General features: G+C 41.3%; 1 protein-coding gene across 1 annotated transcript in view; it reads left to right on the top strand.

Annotated features, from left to right (window-relative positions):
• The window catches only part of PPP1R1C (protein phosphatase 1 regulatory inhibitor subunit 1C), a 43,536-nt gene that overhangs the window by 6,675 nt on the left and 14,638 nt on the right, over positions 1-22,223 (top strand). Inside the window, 2 exon segments of the mRNA XM_056496835.1 lie at positions 12,411-12,448; positions 14,263-14,323. Of these exon segments, the coding sequence (XP_056352810.1) occupies positions 12,411-12,448; positions 14,263-14,323 (99 nt within the window).

Genomic DNA, 22,223 nt, shown 5'->3' with positions numbered 1-22,223 from the left:
TACAGCATTCAGAAAAGCAGTATATGAATACAAACTGTCCTTAGCTGTATTTTCTTTTGTCAAAGTAGTTGGTCTTTCTATATGCTAAATGTATATGCTATTTAAGTATTCTTTTTATACCAGTCCAGGAGTCTGTGGAGGTATTTTAATAAGCAATAAAAATGTTTGTGTCCCCTCACACCAGAGGACTGGTACAGCCCAGTGCACATTACCAATGGCACCAGGATGTTCAGAGATCAGGCACTTCTTGTCAAGGCAGGGAGGACCTTTGTGTTCTTTCAGCCTGTGCTGGAAAGGACTCTCTGACACAGTGAAACAATGAAATATGGAAAGCAAACATTGCCTAAGACCTGTCAGGTGATAGGGGTTCCAGAACAGAGATAAAAATGTCTGTGCTTGGAAGTATCCTGCTGTTTGCAGGATGATGTGTGACTGCAAATGTGCAGTGACAAACACATCCCTTTTTCTTACCTATATACACTATGCTCACATGTTTTTTTTTCATTTGGGTTACTCTGAATTTATTCTGCAGTTCAGGCCCACAGAATTCCCTGTGATAAGGCACAGCAAAAGTTCCTCACACATATGCAGTGTGAATACAGACTCCATGAAAGCTAAAAGGAAAGCAAAAGGGCTTAAAAAAAAAAAAAAAAAAAAAAAAAAAGTCAAGAACCTGTGCTTCAGCTCTTCCTTATTCAGCCCAGAAGTAATGGCTCACAGGCTCCAGAAAGAAACAATGAATTAAAAAACAATTATTTTTTTTTCATCATTCATGAGAACAGTCCATTTCCTTAAGATGCTCCATTTTCATGAGAGGATGAGGACTTTATATGTCACTGTCATCACTTGTCAAAAGAGTTGTCATTGTCCCAGCAGTGCAGTAAGGACAGCAGCTGGAGGACGAGGTCTGAGTTGGTTGGGATGCAGAGGCAGTGCTGTGCCTAGACTGAGAGTTGTCACCAGAGCAAACAGCTGTATTTTTGTGGTCCTGAACACAGTAATTCACCATTAGAAGCATTCCCTGTGAGTATTTTAGCAATTGTATAAACCACATAGTGTGAAACAGTAGGAAATGTGTACTATTTCATATAGAGCCCAAATAGAGTCTGGACAGTCTCTGTAGTCAGTAAACAGTGAAGGCCTGACAGCTACACAGAGAGACCAAAACAAATGGCTATTATGCATGTTCTGGTCAAAATTCACTTATTTTGCTGAATTTTTTGTGTTTATTTTTATCCATGCTTCCCTCATGTTTAGTGTTTATTGATTGACTGCACAGGTGCATTTTACATGACCCATGTGAACTAGTTTCTCCTAGTTGGCTGAAGTGAGTAAATTTAGTCAAAACAAGAATGAGTCCCTCCCATTCACCAGAGCCTACTGTCCCTCCTCGAGATGGGGCAGTCCAGGGTGCCTGGGAAAGCTCTGGAGGATGGAAATAGAGGTTGGATATTCTCAGCCAGGACTCAGATTTGTGCCTACACCAGTGCAGTGGTGCAGCTGAGAGGGCATGAAGCCAAAACCCCGAAAGCTTTACTTGCTCCCAGCATGGATGGAATTGCATTAATCCATTTCTCTTGTTCCAGCCTTGAATACCCATGAAATGACTATAAATAATTTTTATTTACCAATGCAGCTAAGCCCCTAATGTGTACTGTGATTTTACTTGTTGCTCCTGCTCCCTGCCTCCCATTGGTTTTGTGTTGGAAGGGTCAATGTCCATGGAACCACCTGAAAGTGGATGTGGTATTTTTAGAGGCTGAACCTTGTACTCTTCATCTGTTTTCCTTGTTCCTCATACAAAAGCACCATAGAAACAGCCTTCTTCCACCCCAGGAGATTATTTGCAAAATATTTTTAATATACATGGCTCTGTGTTACAGCTCTCCAGCTGCTTGATCATTCAGCATCAGGCCTGATAAGCTTTGGGAATGTTTACATTTGTTATCACCTCTGTGGCTGCAGCCTACAGAGCCAGAGCTGTGCCATGGGTAGGGAATAGCAGTGGGAGTGGCTGCCTGACCTGCTGGGGAAGTCAGCTGGACAGACTCTAACTCTATTGCATTCAGAAGGCTTAATATTTTCCTAGAGGGGCTCTTAAGAGATTTGCACTGTGCCAAATACTTATGCACCTCATATAGTTAGTTTTGCTGAGAATTTAATAGATGGTGAGTTTTCTAGCTGAAAAATGAAGTGCCTAGGTGTAATTACTTCTTATAGTCAAAATTCTTAAGCTATACTTAATACAACTACATGAGCATACAATTTGGGGTGTTGATAGCATTTTAAAAAAATAATTTTAATCAAAATATTTCTAGTTTAGGCTGTGGCAAAGATTCTGTTTGTGTTGGTGGGAAGGGGTGTTAAATGGCAAAAAAAAAATCAGAGAATATTTGAACTTAAGTCCACTTAAACATTAGAAGACAAAATTTTTAAATAAGAATGTCAAGTAGGTTTGTTTTGAGATTGTGTTTAAATCAAACTTCAATAATGTGCTAATACTGATATTTTCAATATTTTTTTTAGTTCACTTTAGGTAATAAACTAAAATCCATTAATAGAGGTTTCAGCCTTGCTGAGGGGAAAAGAATACAACATAGGGTTTTTCTGACCTCTGCTATTTAGTACTTAATGCAGCACTCATTTACCATGGTGACGTGTGTGGAATAAATAGATAATGCAGATAGATGAGAGAGAATCCAGCTTTTAGCACTAACCTCATTATGTTCAGAATATTGGGAAGGGGTTGCACTTAAAGCATCAATCAAGGTAGCCCATTTATTGAGCTTTTAGAGACAAAATTTAACTCTTTATATGGTGTCACTGAAGTTAAAACTTCACTTCAAAACACATCAAAGGTGGGAATTTAATGAATCTAGACCTAAAGCTAGCGGAGACTGAACAAATTGAATGTATCACTCCTGAAAGGTTTTGCCAGCTACAGAAGGCTGCAGAAACTCTGTGAGAGTGCAGGGAGCTGCAGAACTGAGCTTTGCTTTCCTGTGAGTCTGAGCTGCCTTGCCATCAAGATCAGATGGAGCAGTCAAGTCTCTTTTTACAGTAACCAAAGCAGCTCTGGGGTAGAATTAGCTTTATGTCTATTGAAAAGAGCTCTGTTTTCTCCTTCTCCCCTTCAAAACGTTATTCCTGTGTCTATACCTAAACTCACTTAAGATTCTTCTCTCAAATGTCTTTACTGGAGGATCAAGAGACTGTCAGAGTAGCAGAATGGGGCACAGTGACCTGCTCCTTCTTTGCCCACCTTTTCCCTGGGATACCCAGCATGCAGATGTCCCACAGAGAGCTGATGTCTTGGTGTTATTGTCAAACTGCACTAACAGAGTCAGCAGTGTTAAGCATTGTAAAGGTTGTGTTTTTTACCTGAGGCCATGTCCTTTGTTCTGGTAAGACCAGCAGAGAAAGTCTCACAGAAAATGGACACAGCAAGGCAGATTGAAAGTTCAGTAGAGCAGTGAGCTCTATTGCACCCTGCAAAATGGCTTATCCTGGTACCTGGACATCCCATAACCTAGACATTTCTGCACTGCCTCTCCACCACACAATGGCATGGAGTGATGGCATTCCCTTCAGGTCTTCCTGGAGTCTCTGGTATGTAGTGAGGTTAGTAGAAGTTCTATTTTTTGGAAATTACAGCTGACTTATTCTGAGCTAACAATGATTGCCCAGCCCATCGAATTGTGCTTAAGGCAAAAATGAGATTTTGGAACCTGGTTTTGCTGACTCTTTGAAGGCTTGGAAAACCCAACAATAGCTTTACAAAACTGATATTTTCATCTTCTTTTTTTTTGTAAAGAAAGGGTGCTAAGCCCCAAGAAGAGCTATTATTAGTAGGTGACTTGATCCCTGTGTAAGATGATACATGTCTGTGAGGAGTTCTCTGCATGTGCATTCTAACCACGAGCAAGCCACAAGCAGCTGGCCAGGACCAGCTTTACAAAGCATTCTTACTGAAATCCTTGAGGTATTACTCCAAAAGGAAGGAAATCACTAAGGCAGCAATAATAATCACTGGCTAAGGAAAAATTTTATTGTTTTGTATGTTTTCTTATCCCATGGTAAATGCCACTGCTCAGAATGTAGAAACACATTCAGATAGGATACATTTTAAATAGTTTTATGAGCTATAGCATGGTAAGAAATGTTTGGCTGGGATTTTTTTTTTTATTTGTTTTGCTTTGGTTTGGCTGCAGCTGCTGGTTTTTATTTTGGAGCTTGGAATACTCCTACAGCTCTCAGCCAAGAAAGGAGCCACTCACAGTGATGGCATTTGCAGCTGTAACACTGATAAAATGATTGTGATCAGTAAGTCAATTCTGAGCCATTTTCAATCACAACTGATTCCTGCACATGAAGTTATTAGAAAATGGTTTAAAAGTTTATCCTGGGATTTGCTAGCACTCCATTCCTGGTAATCAGGGATTTTACTTCATGATCTTTGCCTCAGTATTGTATTTAGACCTTCATCCTCTTCAGTCATTTGAACACAAACCTAAAGCAAGCAAAGTCCCAATGTCAATGTAACCTCTGAATGAGGGGAGTTCTTCTTCTGGACAACTTTGACAACATATTGTGATTTAGGTATGCTTTGCAGTCTTTGTCCTTTGCCTAGTTCTGTATGGCTGTGAAAGTCTAATTTCCTAATGTTTCCTTGTGGTTTAGTTTGGCCCTCCAGCCCTGCCTGGGGCACCCAGAAATGATGGCTGTCCAGTTCCCTTCTGGTTCATGCCAGAAAATCAGAATCATCCTGGTTTGCATTTATTTGCTGCAAGAATAAGGGATTTTTTTTCTAATGTGTATTTCAATCTAAATGGGAGTTTTAATCATTCTAAGTAGCTGTGCATAAAAGGTTCATATATAGACCATCATGTATCTTTTAAGTCTTACTTTACTCAATTTGAGACCTGAGTTTACCAACAGCTTTCCCAATAGACGAAGGATTTTAAATCTCATGTCAGTAATCCCAGCAATTTTCTTCAGTTTGTCTCATTTATTTTTGCTTATTTGAATGTATTAACCTGGACCTTCAACAGTGAATATTGATATGACTGTAATTACTTAGTTTGGATAATGAGCAAGAGTTTTGACTAAGAGGCAGTTTATGTACAGCTGAAGTTCTCTCCCAGTTGCATTAACTCTAGAACTAGTTTATTAAATGAGGAAGTATTTTGCCTCTTTTTTAACCAATTCCTGCTGTATATATAAGATAAAATACTGACTTTTAAGTCAGTGGCAAAACTTGCTGTTGGTTATGGCCTAAGGAAGTCAGTGATAAAATTATTGTCTTTCACTTCTCTCCAATATTTGTTTCACCTGCTGTGTTTTGCTGGTGCAGGATTTGCATTGAGCATGTGCTGAACTCCTGTGGGACTCATTTTGCCTTAACACCCTTAACACCAGCAGAACCAGGCACTGATGAACTCCTCTTTGCCAAAGGTCAGACCACAGCAGACGCCCCAGATTTCTGATTGAGCTTGACTCTGCCACGCTGGGAACAGAAAGAAGTGCTTTGCTGGTGAATAAGTGGTTTGTCTTTGGAATGAGTAGATTTTAGGGAGCTTTGAAGCAATGTGGAGGCAAGCCCTGATGCAGAGCTTCTGCCCACAGTGCCACCCTGTGCTCCTGCCAGAGGTCCCTCCTGGCTCTGATGCCTGGAGTCCACACTGGTCAGCTGCAAATTACATGAAAAGTTTAGCTCAGAGTCACTCCTGGTAATTTAGTCAGAGATTTTTGTTTGGTCCAGAAAATGTCTCATCTGAGAGATCAAAAGAAAAAAATAAAGTACTTACCTCCTCCTGGTTAATCTTATTTAGTCAGTCATTCTTTGGAAGCTGTCTCCATTTCCTTCAGCAAAGAGGAGTTTGTGCTGCTTAGAAAGCAGCTAGAAGAAAACACCAAGGCTAGCATTGTTTATACTGTGATTTAAATCCAGGCTTTACATTAGTTGTCCAAACAGAATGTTTATTTCATGCATGTTTCTCCCTGGGTTGATTATCTCTCTGGGAAGACCTGCCAGCTGAGGAATTGTCCCCATATCATAGATCCAGGACATCACATCAGGAATTCTGCTCCCTGTGTCTTGCTCACCTGACCCTCTCTCATCACAGGAGGACAGGACCTCTTTTGTTTCAGAAAAAGAAAATTCTGTATGGAACTATTCTTTCCATGAAAGGTTTTTCCACAAAACCTGTTTTATTATAGCCAGGACAGTATCAGCATAAAGCCTCACAGAGCTGGCAGCAACTGGAAGACCACAAAGGCAGAAATGCAGCACCAAGACAACAGGCAGAAAATGTAGCCCTTTTTTAAGATGGGAGAAAAAAATTAAATTTTAATTCTCTTTCAAAATGTATTTTGAGAAGCTATATTTGATTTATGATACTTATTTAGAATTTGTCTTATATTAATATTTATTATGTATTTTAAGGAGGGAGAGAAAAATATTGGAGCAAAATGCTTAGGAGAAGGATGGATTTTGTATTTGTTGTAATAATTCATGATTGCTCTGTGGTAAGGCTGCAGACCTGATTCATCACTCTTGTATTCTAGTCTAATGCCAGTGAAATGAGACTGATTTCCATGAGTCTGGCATGAGTCTGGAATAACAAGGTGGTGAATCAGGCACTATAATTCCCTTCTGAGAATCATGTGATGTAAACAAATACATTCAGATTCACATTCGAGGTTTGTAATGTCTCCAGTTTCTTCCAAAATAGATTATGTTTACCAGAATCCGAGTTTTAAAGAAATTTAGATCTGTGTAGTTTGTGAAAGGTGTTATTATTCATATTCTTATGGCTGTGCAGCTTAAAGTGGGTCCTTAGATGCTGTCTGTATGATCAGAGATGTTTGGATCAGATGCTCTTGTGTGCATCAGGAGGAAAAGGGTGTTTGTTCTTTTCATTTGGTGGCTGACTTTGAGCACCAGTAGGAAGGACTTGGTCTAACAAAGCAGAACCCAGGTCTAACCCCACTCCCAGTCCTCGTAATGGCTGCTTGAATATTGAAGATGGGAAGTACAGGGTTGTTTAAATAACTGATTTACCTGGGAAAAAAATTTAAATATCCAAAGAGCAGGTTAATTTGGCCTGCAGGATTTTAATGAAGCACCAAGGGCTGGTTACAGAGAGGGGCTAGCTGGGAAAAGCTGTGCTATGATCTCTGAGCCAGAGGGATGAGAGGTGCCAGCGCTGGCAGCGCAGCGTGGGACCCTCCCCACACTGCACACCTGATGCAAGGGGAGATGGGCAGGCAAATGCCTCTGTGCACAGCAAATCCCTCTCTGCCCTATGCCTTCATTAGGGCTTGCTGCACAAATCTTGTTCTCAGTGCTCCCCCAGGGGCCAGGCAGTGACTGAGGTGCTGCTGAGGAGCGAGTGCAGCAGCAGCCCTTGGCTGGGGAGGGGAGCAGCCCCCAGCCCTGCCTGCCCTGCACCTGCAGCCCAGCCTAACCAGCTGCTCCTGCAATGGGAAACACACTCACCCAGCAGGCCTTACCAGGATATTTCTTTGTAATTCAATGTAATGACATCTAAACCCATGGTCAAGCTCTCATTGAGAAACACTGGCAAATAAAAGCCAGCAAGAGAAAATCAAACAACAATGTAAGCATTTTTTATGATGGTCTTTCCTGAGTTTTTTTCCTTTTCCTGCCTTGGTGGTTTAGTAAAAAGCAATGAGATGCTAGCCAAAGTGGCAATGTAAAGTTAGGACTCTAGAAAAAAGAAAATGTTAAATACTTCTGGTCTTGCTATGTCTTCCAGAAGAAAGAAAAAGTAGTTGTGATAGCAGAAAAAACAAATATTATGTTGGTCAATTTCTAAATCAGAGTTCAATGAACTTGTTTTACCAATACCAATGGCTAATACAGATGATGGTGGTCAAACACCAGCAAGGTAAACTGGTAGATAAAAAATTTATTTTATTTTACTGATGGAGAAATTGAAATGCAAAATGACTGAAACTTAATTTTCAGAAAATTTCTTTTTTTTTTGCCCCTAAATGGCAGGAGAATGAAGAATTATTTTCTGATTTTAGTTTCTAAAATTGCCTGAGTCCAAACCTACCAGCCCCCTGTGATTTTTATCTGCTTGGCTGTGTTTTCCCCAGGAAAAAGTCTCTACAAGAAGCTTTCTCCAACAATTATACCAATCTCTTACTGAGTTTCTTTTGTGTAAAAACTGGCCTCTGACCTGCTCTGTTTCTCCAGTGCCCGATTGAAACCCGAGGGAAAGCAGGCAGGGTACTCAGAGGATGAGATCAGCCTCTGCTGGGTGGGAGCACTGCCGAGCCCATGGTGAGGTCAGAGCCAGCCCTTTAACAGGTCACCTCTTGCCCTGCACGGCTGCTGCAAGTGCATTAACACCATCCAGGGGGAGAGGCAAGGCAGAGGAATTTTGATCTCACTCTAAAACCACCACAAAGCCTCCCCCAGCAGGGACATGGTGCTTGCACAGCAGTGGAGCAGTGGAAGGAGTGATCTGCAGCACCAAGCAGGTTTCATTCCAGCTACAGCCTCCTTCCTCTGGCTCTTCTCTGCCTTCAAAAAGGACACCTTTGGGGCAGCTCAGCTTGTTAGATCAGCTGGGCTGGGGGATGTGCCAATAAAGAAAGCAGGAGCTCTGCAAATAGCCCTATTTGGGAGACAATCCCATTCTAGCAGTATTGTCAGGCCAGGTGTCACAGGTTTGCCAGCAAGTGGGTGAGATTTGCCCTGGGTGAAGGCTGCAGCTTAGAACTCTGATTCTGTGCAGGCACATGGGCTCTCAGAAGTGACTTTCCTTAAAGAACTAAGGCTTTGGATCATAAAGTCTGTGCATATATCTGGATTGATGGGAATAGCCTTTAGACTGAACCCTTCGTTTTATACTTTTTTATTTGAGGATACAGAAGAAAACCTTAAATCCTGTTTATTTTCCAGGTGATGCTCCACCCTACATGAGGTAAGGATGACACTAGGCTCAAACATTATTCACCCAGCATTTCACCCAGAGGGAAAGTCCTCAACTGCTTTTTCCTCAGCATGGGTATAAAGAAGTCTCAAAACAAAGCTCCAGTCTTGTTTTCACATACCTCCATTTGGGTATGTACAAACCCATTCTCAGGTCCTCATATGATTTCTATCACACCTCCTTAAAATAAAAACACAAAAACTGACAACAAATTACTTGGCTGATTAGATTCCTGTTAGTAAGTGAAGGAAAATGGAATGTCATTTTCTTCCCTTCTGGCCCCAAAAAGAGAGCAACTCTGTAGGGAGAAGTTACCTACTGAGAGCTAGGGGGTTGTTTCATGTATAAGAGAAAAGCTGATCTCCTCACATTCTCCATGATATAATTGCTAAGTTATAAACATGAAAAGTGAATTTCTCACTCTGTATAAACAAGGGGGTTTTTTGTGAGCAGAGTCCTGCCTGCACAATAGTCAATGGGAACCAAAGGATGTTGACAATCCAGAGATTCCTGTGAATCAAGTGATATCACAGTCTGATAATTGTGATTTAGTTTCTGATTATTTCCTGACTCTTCTCAAGATGAATTTATGCTCTAAGAGTTCACTAAAGAAATTCAGTTTATAATTGTCAATGGATGTGAGGGTGGGAGATGCATGGCTTGTTTGACTTCCAGTGGTGGAAATGTCTGATTTGTAGTTGCTGATGATGTTTTTTTTTTACCTTGTACCTTCCATTCTCCCAGTAAAATCTGTTGTCACAGAGATTTTCTACATGACCTCTTGATGCCAGTACTGGCCTTTTGCAGGGAGAGCATTAATTCTTACTTTCATTTACTCTCACAAGGACACTTTTCTAGTAAGACTGCTGTAACAACATTTTGTAACTTATTTTAACTGCTTTATAAAGTAACTTTATAAAGCATTGTAAGTTACACTGGAAAACCCAAGGAAGTCCAAGGAAGAATGTTGACGCAATTATTAATGTAATCCTTCAGTTGGACCAAGATGCCTCCAAGTATTTTGCCAGGCAGAGAACTCCTGCCTGAGCTCCAGCCCACACTGCACTCCAGCCCTGCTCTCTGTTACCCCTAAATTTCCCCTTTTACTGTTGGTAGAGCCCCAGTGTCCCTGTCTTTCATTACTAATTCAGTTACTCAAAAGTTCTTCTGTCTTCCTTCCATGTCCCCCTTGTTTATTCTATTCTCTCTGCCTCAGTCTATGGCATTCTGGGCTTTAGGCTTCCCTTGTTCCCATTCCTTGTCACCTCTCCTTAAAAAATCTTTATTCTTGATTGAGTCTTATCCAACACAATGCCTGTCAAAAACAAGCATGTGATCATCTCCAGCCAGCTGTACCTTTCCCTTCATCTCACAACTCACTTGAAACTCCTGCCTTGAGTTTTTATTTCTCAGTCCCTTAAGTTACTTTCTGATCTCTGTCTACTGATTTGGAAATTGTTTTGTTTATGTGATTTTATGGGTTGTATTTAAATGTCCATGTTGTCTGGTGCTTCTCATTGGCACTATTTGCCCTGTGGATATGAGTGGTTTCTCTAACTCCATTCAGGACCAGTCTGTCCTATAAAGGCTGCTGGGTGAAAGGAAATGTTCTGACAGTTTTAATGCCACATCACCCAGAACAATAAGTGTGCCAGCCCAAAGGATTGGAGTTGTGCACATTCTCAGGATCAAGACCTGAAAGACAACAAAGTCTTTCTACTAAAGTCGACTGATGTCAGTTTTTGTTCCTTATTCAATTGTCAAATTTGGTTTACAAGATATATTTTTAATCTGGGCAAATTTAGATTTGCAGGAAGGAATGGGATGTAACTTACTCTTCATTGTTCTTTGCTGAAAGTTCCTGATTTATTCAAATTTCAGCACTTAATCTAAATCCAGTATCCTGGATAAAAACCCCAAAAGCCCAGTGCTGTCTCATTGATGTGTTGAGAAAGGCTGCAAGAACATAAATAATCACTCATTTAGCCATACCCCAAAGTGTTTATGGGCTTGAATAGACACTTCTGTACTGAAATAGACACTTCTATACTTATTTACAGGTAGGGAAGTCCAGGAGGAGATCAGTGACCTTACCAAAGTTCATGCAAATGTTAATGGCAGGAAACTGGCCTGATTTCTTGTCTAATTCTGTATCTGTGGGATTGTGCTTTAGTAATCAGCACTGTTTTCATCTGCACTCTTTAACCCTGAGTATGAGTGATTTTAATATCTTTCAGAGAGAGGTAATGGGAAATACTTACATTGAAAAACCTGGTAAGTCAATTAACATCTGCAAAATGCACAGAGCCAGTGGCAAAGAATGCAATAGAAAATGTAATCACTTTTTTTTGTGATCCAGCTGGATGGACTGGCTCATTCCCCATACACAGCACACCACAAGGAGCCAATATCTAGAGAATAAGTCAGATGAAATGGTATTGCCTTGACCTAATTCTTTGCTCAGACCTATGCTCACAGATCTGTCACACCTCAGTGAAAAGTACACACTGATATCTGCAAATGGAAAATTTTAGAAGGCCCATTGCAGCAGTGAGAGATTGATGTCTGTTTTTAATGAAATTTTATTTTGGAGCTCCAAACTACTGTGTATCAAATATCCTGCACAATCTTTGTCAAATATTTGTGAAATCATCAGCAGAAGACAGAGACTTTCTGGCCATTAAGCACATGAAGAAAGCAGCAGCAAGATAATTTAGCTCATACAAAAATTGGTTATTGGTTAGGAGGAGCCTTGAGCCTCCTCTGGCTCATACAATCTTATTTAGCTGCTCATACAGATTCTCAGAGGCACTTATTTTTATTAGAAATCTCAAGTTTTGCCAATTCTACCATACATACAGTCTAAAGCAAATTAAGGCATCCAAAGTAAGAAGCTTCAGAAAAAATTCTATGGTAATGTCATGAAATTTCTATGGTAAAGATTGTTCTTTTTAAAGCTTTGTTTTGTTAATTTTGTGTATTCCTGTGAGGCAGTCTTCAGTACGAGTATGGGTTTATCAATAACTGAGGTAAGGTTCTTACTGTTATTTGAGTGCAACAGAACTCTGTGAGTTTGCTTCACACCTTTTGCCAACCAGCATTTTTCTGACCATAGAAGAAGGCTCAGTCCCTGGGCAGGGCAGCCCTGTCCCTGGCAGCCCCACTTGCTGCCAGCCAGGAGAAAGGCCCTGCTGCTGCAGGAGCTCCATCACCCCCTGCTACTCACAGACTAAATGGGAGTTAAGGGCTTAAGATGCTGTGCTTATGTCTAAATGCTAATCAGGGCCTCTGGTTTTCTGAGACACACAAATGAGAAGGAAAAGCTGTAAATAAGAAGGTTAATTTCTTATTTGCAGCAGTGCTGCAGGTTCATGGCAGAGTTACAAGTTAGCACCGAGAAACACTTTATTAACTTTTCTCTTTTTATATGTTTTTCTCTAGAAAAAGATGAAAAGAGAACGAACATCTCACAGGCAGAGGTAAGTGATTTTATTTTTTTAAACATATTTATTGTTAAAATGGTTCTATTGTTAAAAACTCTTGGAAGCTCACTGAGGATCCTGGTGATACTTTTATTTACGTTTTCATGCCGTCTGCAGTAACACAGCCTTTTAAGAGCCATCATTTCCAAAGCAGGGCTGTGCAGAGCTATGTGTGTGCTCTGCCAGCTCTCTTCTCTCTGCACAGGGAGCTGGGAGGACAGGTTCCCCTGTCCTGGCTGCCATGCCCTGGTAAATCACAGCAGAGCCAGTCACCCATCCCAGGGCTCTGTGCCTCTGCTGACCACAAAGGCATTCAAACTCCTCTCCCCTCTCTCCATCCCCTGCCAAGCCTACAGCAGGCAGGGCAGTGATATCTGCACAAGAGTGCAAAGCTGGCTCCTCCAATCCCATTCCTAACCTCCCTTTGCATGGCTCCTGTTCCCTGATCCCTTTCTCCTTCACCCACTGCTCAGAGCAGCAGGCAGCACTTTAAATAGCAGCAGGAGGTATTGATTGGTTCAAATCTGAGCTCCAATACAAACTTATAAAGATTTACTGGCGTGAGGTTCACCAAGATATCCCATAGTGTTTATAAATAGCTTTTTCTTCCCAAAGCCAATATTTTATTTATAAATGTTATAATTCTATCCATTGTGATAAGCTAGGGTAAAGGATTAGCCCTACTAGTGTGAAACATGTCTCCAATGTTCCATGAAGAAATAGATCTGATTAAAATTCATGGTCTATATATTAGACATTTTTAGCAAATATTTGGGCAAAGGCAACCTCATTACTACAACTAAAAATTGATCAAATTGGGAGGGACAAAAGCTTGGCTGCACAGTTTTTCCTTTTCCTTAACCTTTTTGTTAGGAGTGTGATATGGTGCTTATGTCTTCCAATGCTAGCTAAGGGTATATTGTGTGAGGATTTCTTATCCTTTTTATGTAGACATAATTCATGTTGGTATAATATTGACACAAATTTAGCTGCTTTCATTTTGCAACAGCTGCTCTGCTTTAGCACTGAATATACTCCACTTACTTTTTGTTAAATAAACATTGGTATAATATGGTGATACCATTATTACTCTATGTGTATTGGTACAATATAGTAATAGTATTATTACTCTGTGCAATTTTACTACCATTATTTTGGAATAATTTGTCTTTCATGCACAGATGTGATTTTGGGGCCACAAAAAGTTTAATTGTGTCTAAATACAACACTCAAATGAGTGATTGGCTGCTGCAATTATTATCTTAGCTTTAATAGAACACTTTGAAAAGGTACAGGGGAGGGATTTTCCACTTATTTATATAAAATGTATTTATTAATATTTCAGTACTACCTTACACATAAAATCCCTGATTACACTGTCATTTGAATGTTGGCTAATGTAAACCTTGCAACTATTTTGATATACATGGACATTTATTTGCCTTATGAAAATCAATTACACAAGCTGTTAAAAGCACAGGCTGTCCTAATTTTATGTTTAACAAAGTTTTTATAGAGCAAAGAGTGATTTTCAGTAGTATTGGGTCTGTCTTGCCTGGGAGTCATAAAGGTTGTCCATTAAACACATATTTGGGTCTTGGTTTTCCTGTATGCTGGGAGCTGATGTACAACATCAGTAGTGCACTGAATGTTTTCTGACATCAGTAGTGCACAGACTGTTTTTCTCTCACCACAGCACACAGAGTGTTTTCTCTCACCACAGCACACAGAGTGTTTTCTCAGCAGCTCTGGGTGGGTCTGTGCCCCGTCTCTGCCGTGCCTGTCTCACCTCTGTCTCTGTCCCTCCGCAGTCGCAGAGCGCGTCTCCCAAGCAGAGGAAGCAGAGCGTCTTCACCCCACCTGCCCTCAAAGGTACTGCAGCTCCTGCCCTGCCCTGCCCGGCCCGGGGCTCCTGTGGGAGGGGACAGTGGCACCAGAGCAGTGCCTGTGCCCAGGGCTCATCCCCAGCCATCCCTGCCTTCACTCTGCTCCCGCTGCCTGGCACTGCCACCCGCCTGTGCTGGGCACATCCATCCTCAGCACAGAGAAAAGTTTTCTGCTTTGATTAGCAATGCCAAACTATGAAAAGAGCTGCCTGAATAGGTAAATTCTATTGGTGCTGGCCCCTTGTAGTTCTCCGTTTCTTATTTGAAACCACTCCCCTGTATTCTGCCTCTCTTTCCAGGCAGCTGTGGAAAGGAGAACAAAACCGTGGGCTGGGTATCTGACCTTAGGGAGTGTGAAGGCTTTCTTGGGAAGATAAGGAAAAATGAGGAGTCTTGGTAAAAGTTTTGAGGGCTAACATGCTTTTTATGAATACATACAAAAGCACAAGGAGCATCACCTGGGATCATTTAGGCCTTGCTTCTTATGTATCTCTGAACAGAATTTGACTTGATGGTGCTTGCAGTGAAGCAAGAGCTGTGGTGACTCACAGCACTTCTGACTGACACTTGTCAGAGCAGGATGGTTTTCAGACTGCAGCCTAAAGGCCATCCTGCCATGTGTCTCTTGATAGATAATGAATAGGTAAATTTCCATTTGGCTCCTTAACACAATTTATTACCTGGCAGAAAAGGTGGGATATCTGATTTGCTGTGTGAAATACTGCTGCTGTCAGGAGGTAATTTAATATCAGCCAGCTCTAGGTATCTCATTCTGTAGCTTCAGCTCTCTAGTACTTGTCCTAGGCACAGTTAAAATGTCACTCAGCTGCCACACAGGACTGTCTGATTGCCAAGATGGGCTGAAGTTCATGTGCTGGATACTCTAAATAATTCTATTATGTTCAATTACAATATTTTTTCTGGAAGTAAAATGCTTTGCATGGGTGGCAATACCTATTGATCTCACTGCTGTACTATTTTGCTGTACAAGACTAAACTAAATACTGTGCAGATGAAGTGCAGTGTAAAACTGGTCCCCATAGTTCCTCTCAAGAACTTCAGCATCCTAAATTTCACCATACTCCCAGATACACAGCTGGGCACTTGGAAGTTGATAACCCCTCCTGTAAACAGGCTGGATTGCTCCACCTTTACCATACCTTTGTTATCATTCTTTTCATTGGTATGAAAACATGAATCTTTTTTTGTTTGGACTAAGAGACTATGAGGCAAGCATATAGCAATGTAAAGTACACACAGTGCTATGAAATACACAAAGCTATTACTACTGAGAAATACAGAGTTTTTATAATTTAAATTATTCTGATTTTATTGTAGTTGAAGATAACACCATTCAACAGAATTTTTAGAATAACAAGCTTCACAGTTGCACACTCCTCCTCAACTTTGAGCATATATTTATTTATATATTTATATATTTATATATTTATATATTTATATATTTATATATTTATATATTTATATATTTATATATATATATATATTTACTGTGCACTGTTTTTCCCTCAGTAGATTCATAATGTGGTATTCAACACACAGTAAAGTAAAAAAATATATTTCTTTACAGCCCCTTGTTTGCTCCACACCCTGCAAGGCTGTTACTAATGGAAGGCTGGATAGACTGGTATCTGGTATCATTTAAAACTGGAGACAATAAATGAAGTGGAGAAGCAGGGCAGATATTCTCATTGGTTAACTTCTCAGATATTTTAGTAGTTTAGCTGCTGTTGACTCAAAGTGCTCAGAAATAAGCCAGGCTTGCAGGCAGTGGAACTGAGCCTGGCAGCTGGGGCAGCAGGGGAAAGATGAGAGGCCATGGCAGGAGCTTGGCTCTGTGCCTGCAGCAGAGAGGGACCAAGAGAAACCGTGGGCAGAGCTGCTTCAGCCTGACTGCAAACATCCAAGCAGCTGAAAAAGTTTTGTTGCAGTTCTTGTAAGTAATTGCCACACTGTGAGAGAAAGCTGGCTGGTTTCTGAGCTGCTAGCTAGGCAGGAGAGAGAAAGAGGAAATGAATGTGTATGTTGTGGTTACAGGAGCCCATATAAAATGGGAAATTGTTGGCAGGGTTGTAAAGAGCAGAAGCAGCATCAGACAAAGTGATGGCTGGTTACAATACCAGAACTGTAATGCATGATACATGAAATATCCAAATACATGAAAATATATGCAAACACAGTACTGCTGAGGTTTTACCTATCATGGTGAATATATGGAGATCAGCCTCTTAGTTAAATTGCCCAGGTGAGGGGTTCACATTCCCAGGGAAGCTGCCCCATCCCTGGAAGTGTCCAAGGCCAGGTTGGATGGGGCTCTGAGCATCCTGCTCTAGTGGCAGGTGTCCTGTCCTGTCCATGGAAGGGGGACTGGAATGAGATGGTCTTTAATGTCTTGTCCAACCCAAACCTTTCCATGGTTCTGTGATTCTATTCTTTGCTATATATGGAGGATATTTTTTCCCACTGTCATTGCACTTATTAAACTAAAAATCAACATTATTAGCTAAGATCCTCCCCAGATATTTCAGTTTCATCATTACAGAAGCTCCCTCTAGCTCAAGGCTGGGCTGTGGCTGCTGCAGCAAGCTGTAGCAAACCTGGTGCAACAGGCAGGTTCTCATTCCTGCATATCTGTGTACTTTGGCTCCTGCTTTTATTTTCCTAAACAAAAACACACCAGAGTTCCTACAGACAGAACAAATAGCTGACTCATCTCAGAGCATTGTTCTTTTTACTGGAATACAGTGTGCTGGAAAAAATCAATGTGAGAGCTATTGATTGAAGTAGTAATCTGGAGAGGGACTCAGCCAGCCAACCAGATAACAGCTCAGCATGGTGTGCTCCTTGGTGTTATATTACCAAACCTAATGGATGCCAAAGAGCTTTTCCATTTTGCTGTCACAGATATTTCTTTTCCTAACTTGCCACACTAGAGTTTGTTAATCCCATGCTGGTATGTGGCATGCAATGGGGGCAGAAGTCACCACCTGAAGATTGCCCCAAAAGAACCCATCATGTTCTCTATGTTGTGATTCACCTCTTGGCACAGTTTTTTTTCTATGTTTAGCAGCAATCTTAACTGAGGGTTCATCATCTGCAGTTCCCCCCTCTGTGTCACTTTTTCTTCTGCTATTCATAGGCTTTCATGCCTGAACTTCAAATTCCCTTATCCTTTAAGGTCTTCTTCTTCATGTGTGAAGGTTGGCTTGAGCCTCCCTATGAAAAATACCATATAAACAACCACAGGAATGTTTTGCAATTTGAACAGTCACCAGTTTTGCCTTGGGCAATCTTTTCCAGTCAGTTCTCACTATGTAAGGCCTTTTTTTCCTACTTACTAATCTGCTTCTTGTTCTGTATGACAAAACCAAGAAGAATCCTTTGATCCTTTTCCAAAGTAGATGTCGAGCTGTTTTAGCACAAAGATCCATCCATCCATCAAAGCACAAAGAGCGTCTTTAGAAATATCTTCATTATTCTGCTTGGTGGGCTAGAGGAGCCCCTGGAGGTCTTGCTGGGGTCTCATTTTTCACCCTCACACTTGCCAGAGAAGTCTAAAATGGGATGATAGCCCTCCCAGATAGAGAGGGACCAAGTGAAGGCACCTTAGACTGCCAAGGCAGGAGTGGATTGCACTTACCCAGGCAATGGTGCTTCCTTGGTGTCTCATTCCCACTTGAAAACCAAAAGAGCACATCTGAGTCTCAGAGCTGCAGCTCTCCATCCCAGGGATAGCTGGTGCTGAGGCAGGTTTCCTCTCACCTAGGCAGTCATGGTTTTTTGGTAGCCCAGCTCATCCTTGGAAGGAAATGCAGGCAGCAGGGGCAGGAAGCAAGGTTTACAAAGACAAACAGAAGAGAGCCTGAGCTGTTCCCAAACCTGCATTGCTCCCCAGGGGTCCCAAATCCCCACATTAGTACCAGCTATTGCTATTAATACTAGTGGCTATTTACATACCACCAAGGCTACCCCTGTGAAGGAAGTGCATGTTCCCCAGTGATTTGAGGATTTCATTAGCAGTGAGTCTGCTGGCCTGGATGTGCTAGAGGTCAGGGAAATAGGAAAACTTCACTCAGTTCACTCTGCAAGAGGCTGCTTGGATCAGATTGAGATCCTACTAATTTCAGAAGCTTTAAAGAAAGTTATTGTAGCTGTCTGTGTTCACTGGACCACCTTGGCGATGAGGAGCCATCAAATCATAATTCAAGTCATTCCCCACACAAGTAAGGGATACATTTGACTGTTTTCCCTCTCAACCTTTTGGGAAATAAATGCTTTAAATTCCCCTCCCCTAATGTATTTTTCTTTGCATAAAAACAAAGGCTTTTTCCTGAGCTAGGCCCCAGCTACAAGATTTGAAATGGGATTAAATCAGAGCTGTTATAATCTAAAGAACATTCAAAGACATTATTTTGGTTTGAGTCATTAAAACAACCAGAACTCACTGGCTTTTCCCAAAGTGTTCAGACCCAGGGATTTGATACATGCATAATTCTAGTATTTACAATGATGGTTGATATTAAATGAGCTCCTTCTAGCTTCTGCCATGAATTTCAGATGCTCTGCTTGTTTAGTGCCTGCTTGTTCTTCTCTCCAAAGGAAACAACATGCAGAATAAATGATTAAAATCATGATGTCCCTCCTGAAATATGTAATTTATTAGAAGCAATTAGTACAGTATGTGGCCCTCATCCAAATTTGTAACCCCTTAGGCCAGCTTGATGATGTCTGATGCATCTCATTACTTTGTGACTGAAGGTTAACAACTAGCATGGGTAGAGTCTGGAGACATTAAAGATTATTGTTGGTATGGTAAGCACTGAGTTTGGAGCCCATGAGAATCCTTGTGGAACAAAAATCTCAGGCTAAATTTACTTCAAGTGGCACAAGAATGAAGTTTCTAAGACTTCAGCAGTCACTATAAAAACTTGCATCATTTTACAGGCTACCTTCTTACATGGCAAACTCTGCAAAGAGCTTCTAGTGTTAAGTAAACACATCAGTGCAAGAACACTAAACATCACACTATTCTAGAAAGAGAAATACCAGGTCTTTTTTTGCTTCTGCTTCATACATGGGCTTAAATTTAATTTTTAGGAAATTAATGTTAGCCATTATATCAGACATCTTGCACACTCTTCTAAACATCAAGGCCAGGCCTGTGAAAATTCACAAATTGAGCTGGTGCTCAGTAAAACTTTTCTTGTGTGGGTGAGTCTCTTTGACTCAGCCTATTAAATTTTCCCAATATCTCCAAGAATGATCTTTTTTCAAAGATGATTGTGCTGCCCATCAGCCATGAGGCCAGAACAGGAGATGGAGATGGTTTTCAATTATCCTCTCAGTCCTGAGTGTGTATTTTGGACCTTCTTCCTTTTCCAGTAGGCTAAATGGCTGGGATAACAAACAAAAACAGGCAATGTCCAGTGGCTGGAGCAATTCCTGAGGCTGGGGCAAAGTCTTCCTCCAATGCCTTAGCAGAGCTGCCATGTCCCTGGAGAAACATCTGCTCTTTAGCCTGGGACTACCAGTTCTCCAACACATTTCTTTTGAGCAGAGAATCTGTCCCAGTAGGTTGTTTCTTGGGTAGCAGAAGGCTGAGCTCTGCCTTGTTCTTCATTTGTACTCTCTTGTTTGTTCATGTGATGTGACAAAATGCCATCAGTGCATTTCATTTCCTGGGTGGAAGGCCCACAGCTGTCTGGACCTTCTGAAACACTGGGAATAGAAGATCTATGCTGCAGCTTTGTATCATGGTGATTTTTCCTTGTCCCTAACTAGGTGCAGCTTTGCTTCCCAATTACTTGTTCTCATCATTTCTGTATTGTTCTTATCCACATCTCAGTCAGATGCACCTGACACAACCACACCACTTGATGCAGAATGGCCTTGAATAAATTTCCTGGCTATCTTTACCAAGCCTGGTCTTTTCCCCACTCTCTCTACCCTCCTCTCTCCTTCCTCAGATTTGAACAGTAGGATGATGACACTAGATACAATTAAGGAAAAAAAAAAGCTAAATTAATTAGTGAATCATTGAGTTGGTGACAGAGATACATCAGATTGCTGCCATCTCAAGTTCATTGGCTGCCACTGTTATGGCACTGCCCAACACCCTGGCAGACACTGCTGCAGTCTGTATTTAATTTCTTACTGCTGGCAGCTTTGAATACATTTCATTTCACACAGCTGCCAGCTCCTGCTTCAAAATGGTTCTGGGCTTGGCTGCAATAAATATTGCAGTACCTATAGAGAGACCAAGGTGTCCAGTGGAGACTAAGCTTGACATCTGTTCCACAGAAAGACTGGGATGTTTGTGTTATAACTTGTCATCTGCCACTATCAGCTGGAGTGAAGGAAAAAGGCTGTGTTGAGCACTAATGTCAGTCCCCAAATTACCTCGTGTGGTCCAACACAGACTAAAGTCTGGGCGAGTATTTCCACTGACCTCATTTGGCTCAGTGTGAAACCCACATATCTGATAGCTCCTTCTAATCTTCTGCAATGAATGCAGAACTGGCCTCCTTCTAAAGATACAACTTTATGATGGAAGCTAATCTTAGAAAAATGCTGTGAAACAGCATTTATGACTTGAAAACAGTGTTATTAAGCACTGTTATATTAAATATAGAGCAGTGTAAACATCATGATACTTCTAAGCAGAAACAGACAACATTAAAAAGTCAATGTTTTAAGAGCTCCAACATAAAGTATTATAGAACAAAATTGTGGGAGACATAGTACATATATTAAAATGTAAAGTAGAAATCCCAGAAAGGGAAGCATGTCTTGTTCTGGGTTACTTTATATTACAAGATGTATTTATAGTGAAATTACAAAGATTTTGGCAGTTTTGTGTTCTGAATTGAAGCAGCTTTTGAAGAAAATATAATATTTTTACAGGAGATGTAAGATTCTTATGAAGTCAGCCTTTTGACAGGACATTAAATTTTATTTCCTTGCTGTATGTTCTGTGCTGGAGGTTAACAACCCAGCCACATGGCAGACACTGTCTCCAGCAAGCCCTGCTGTAATAAATAATAATTGCCCCTCTGTTTCATCTAAAGCATTGTAAATCTGGAATTTGATCCCGAGCAAGATGGCAGAATGAAGACCTAGATTACACATTGCTGCTCCTGTTCAGTGTTTGACATCTCCAGACAGGCAGGGCAGGGCTGTGCAGGCAGTGGGGACAAGCCAGGGGCTCAGTCCCCTGGTTCTGTGCCAGGATCAGCCCCAGTGGGGAGGGCACACTGCTCCTGCAGGGGCACAGGGAGCTCAGCTTGCACTGGGCTCTTCTGCAGGTAGATGCAGTATGTAAATACAGAGGTACCTCTCTAAGTAGTGCATTTCTGAAAAGTCTCCATAGTATGTGGGCTGCTGTCTCATTTGATTTACCCTTTGAGAGAAAAGCATTTACACCTAACTGCATATTTCTACAGTCCCTCTTTGGCTAATAATGTCTCCTCTCCATGTAGTCAAATTCCATATATAAAAATCCCCACCCCCAAGAGGCAAAGCTTTCAAAAGACAGAATGACTACAGGCAAGCTCAAGGTTAATAGTGAATTTGTATAACATGAAAGGCACCACTGTGCATTGAGCAGTGGCATTAGCCTGACACAGCAGAATCATCCCACGACCTTCCAGCTGCAATTCCATCAGCTGTGCTGCTCTTTGTGAGCATGTGAGACTAGGTGCAGGCTCACAGCCTCAGCCAAGCCCCCACACCTGCTCTGACTCCTGGGACCAGGGCAGGGATTTCCATGAGAGTGGCACCTGGCCACAGGCTGCTCTTCCAGGGACAGTAGCTCACCATTAGCTCTTTTACTTCAGGTTTCACCTTGCCCTGAGTCTAGGTCCCAGTAC

The sequence above is a fragment of the Oenanthe melanoleuca genome, chromosome 7, assembly GCF_029582105.1.
Source record: "Oenanthe melanoleuca isolate GR-GAL-2019-014 chromosome 7, OMel1.0, whole genome shotgun sequence".
Taxonomy (NCBI): Eukaryota; Metazoa; Chordata; class Aves; order Passeriformes; family Muscicapidae; genus Oenanthe; species Oenanthe melanoleuca.
This window is presented reverse-complemented; position numbering and strand designations above follow the sequence as displayed.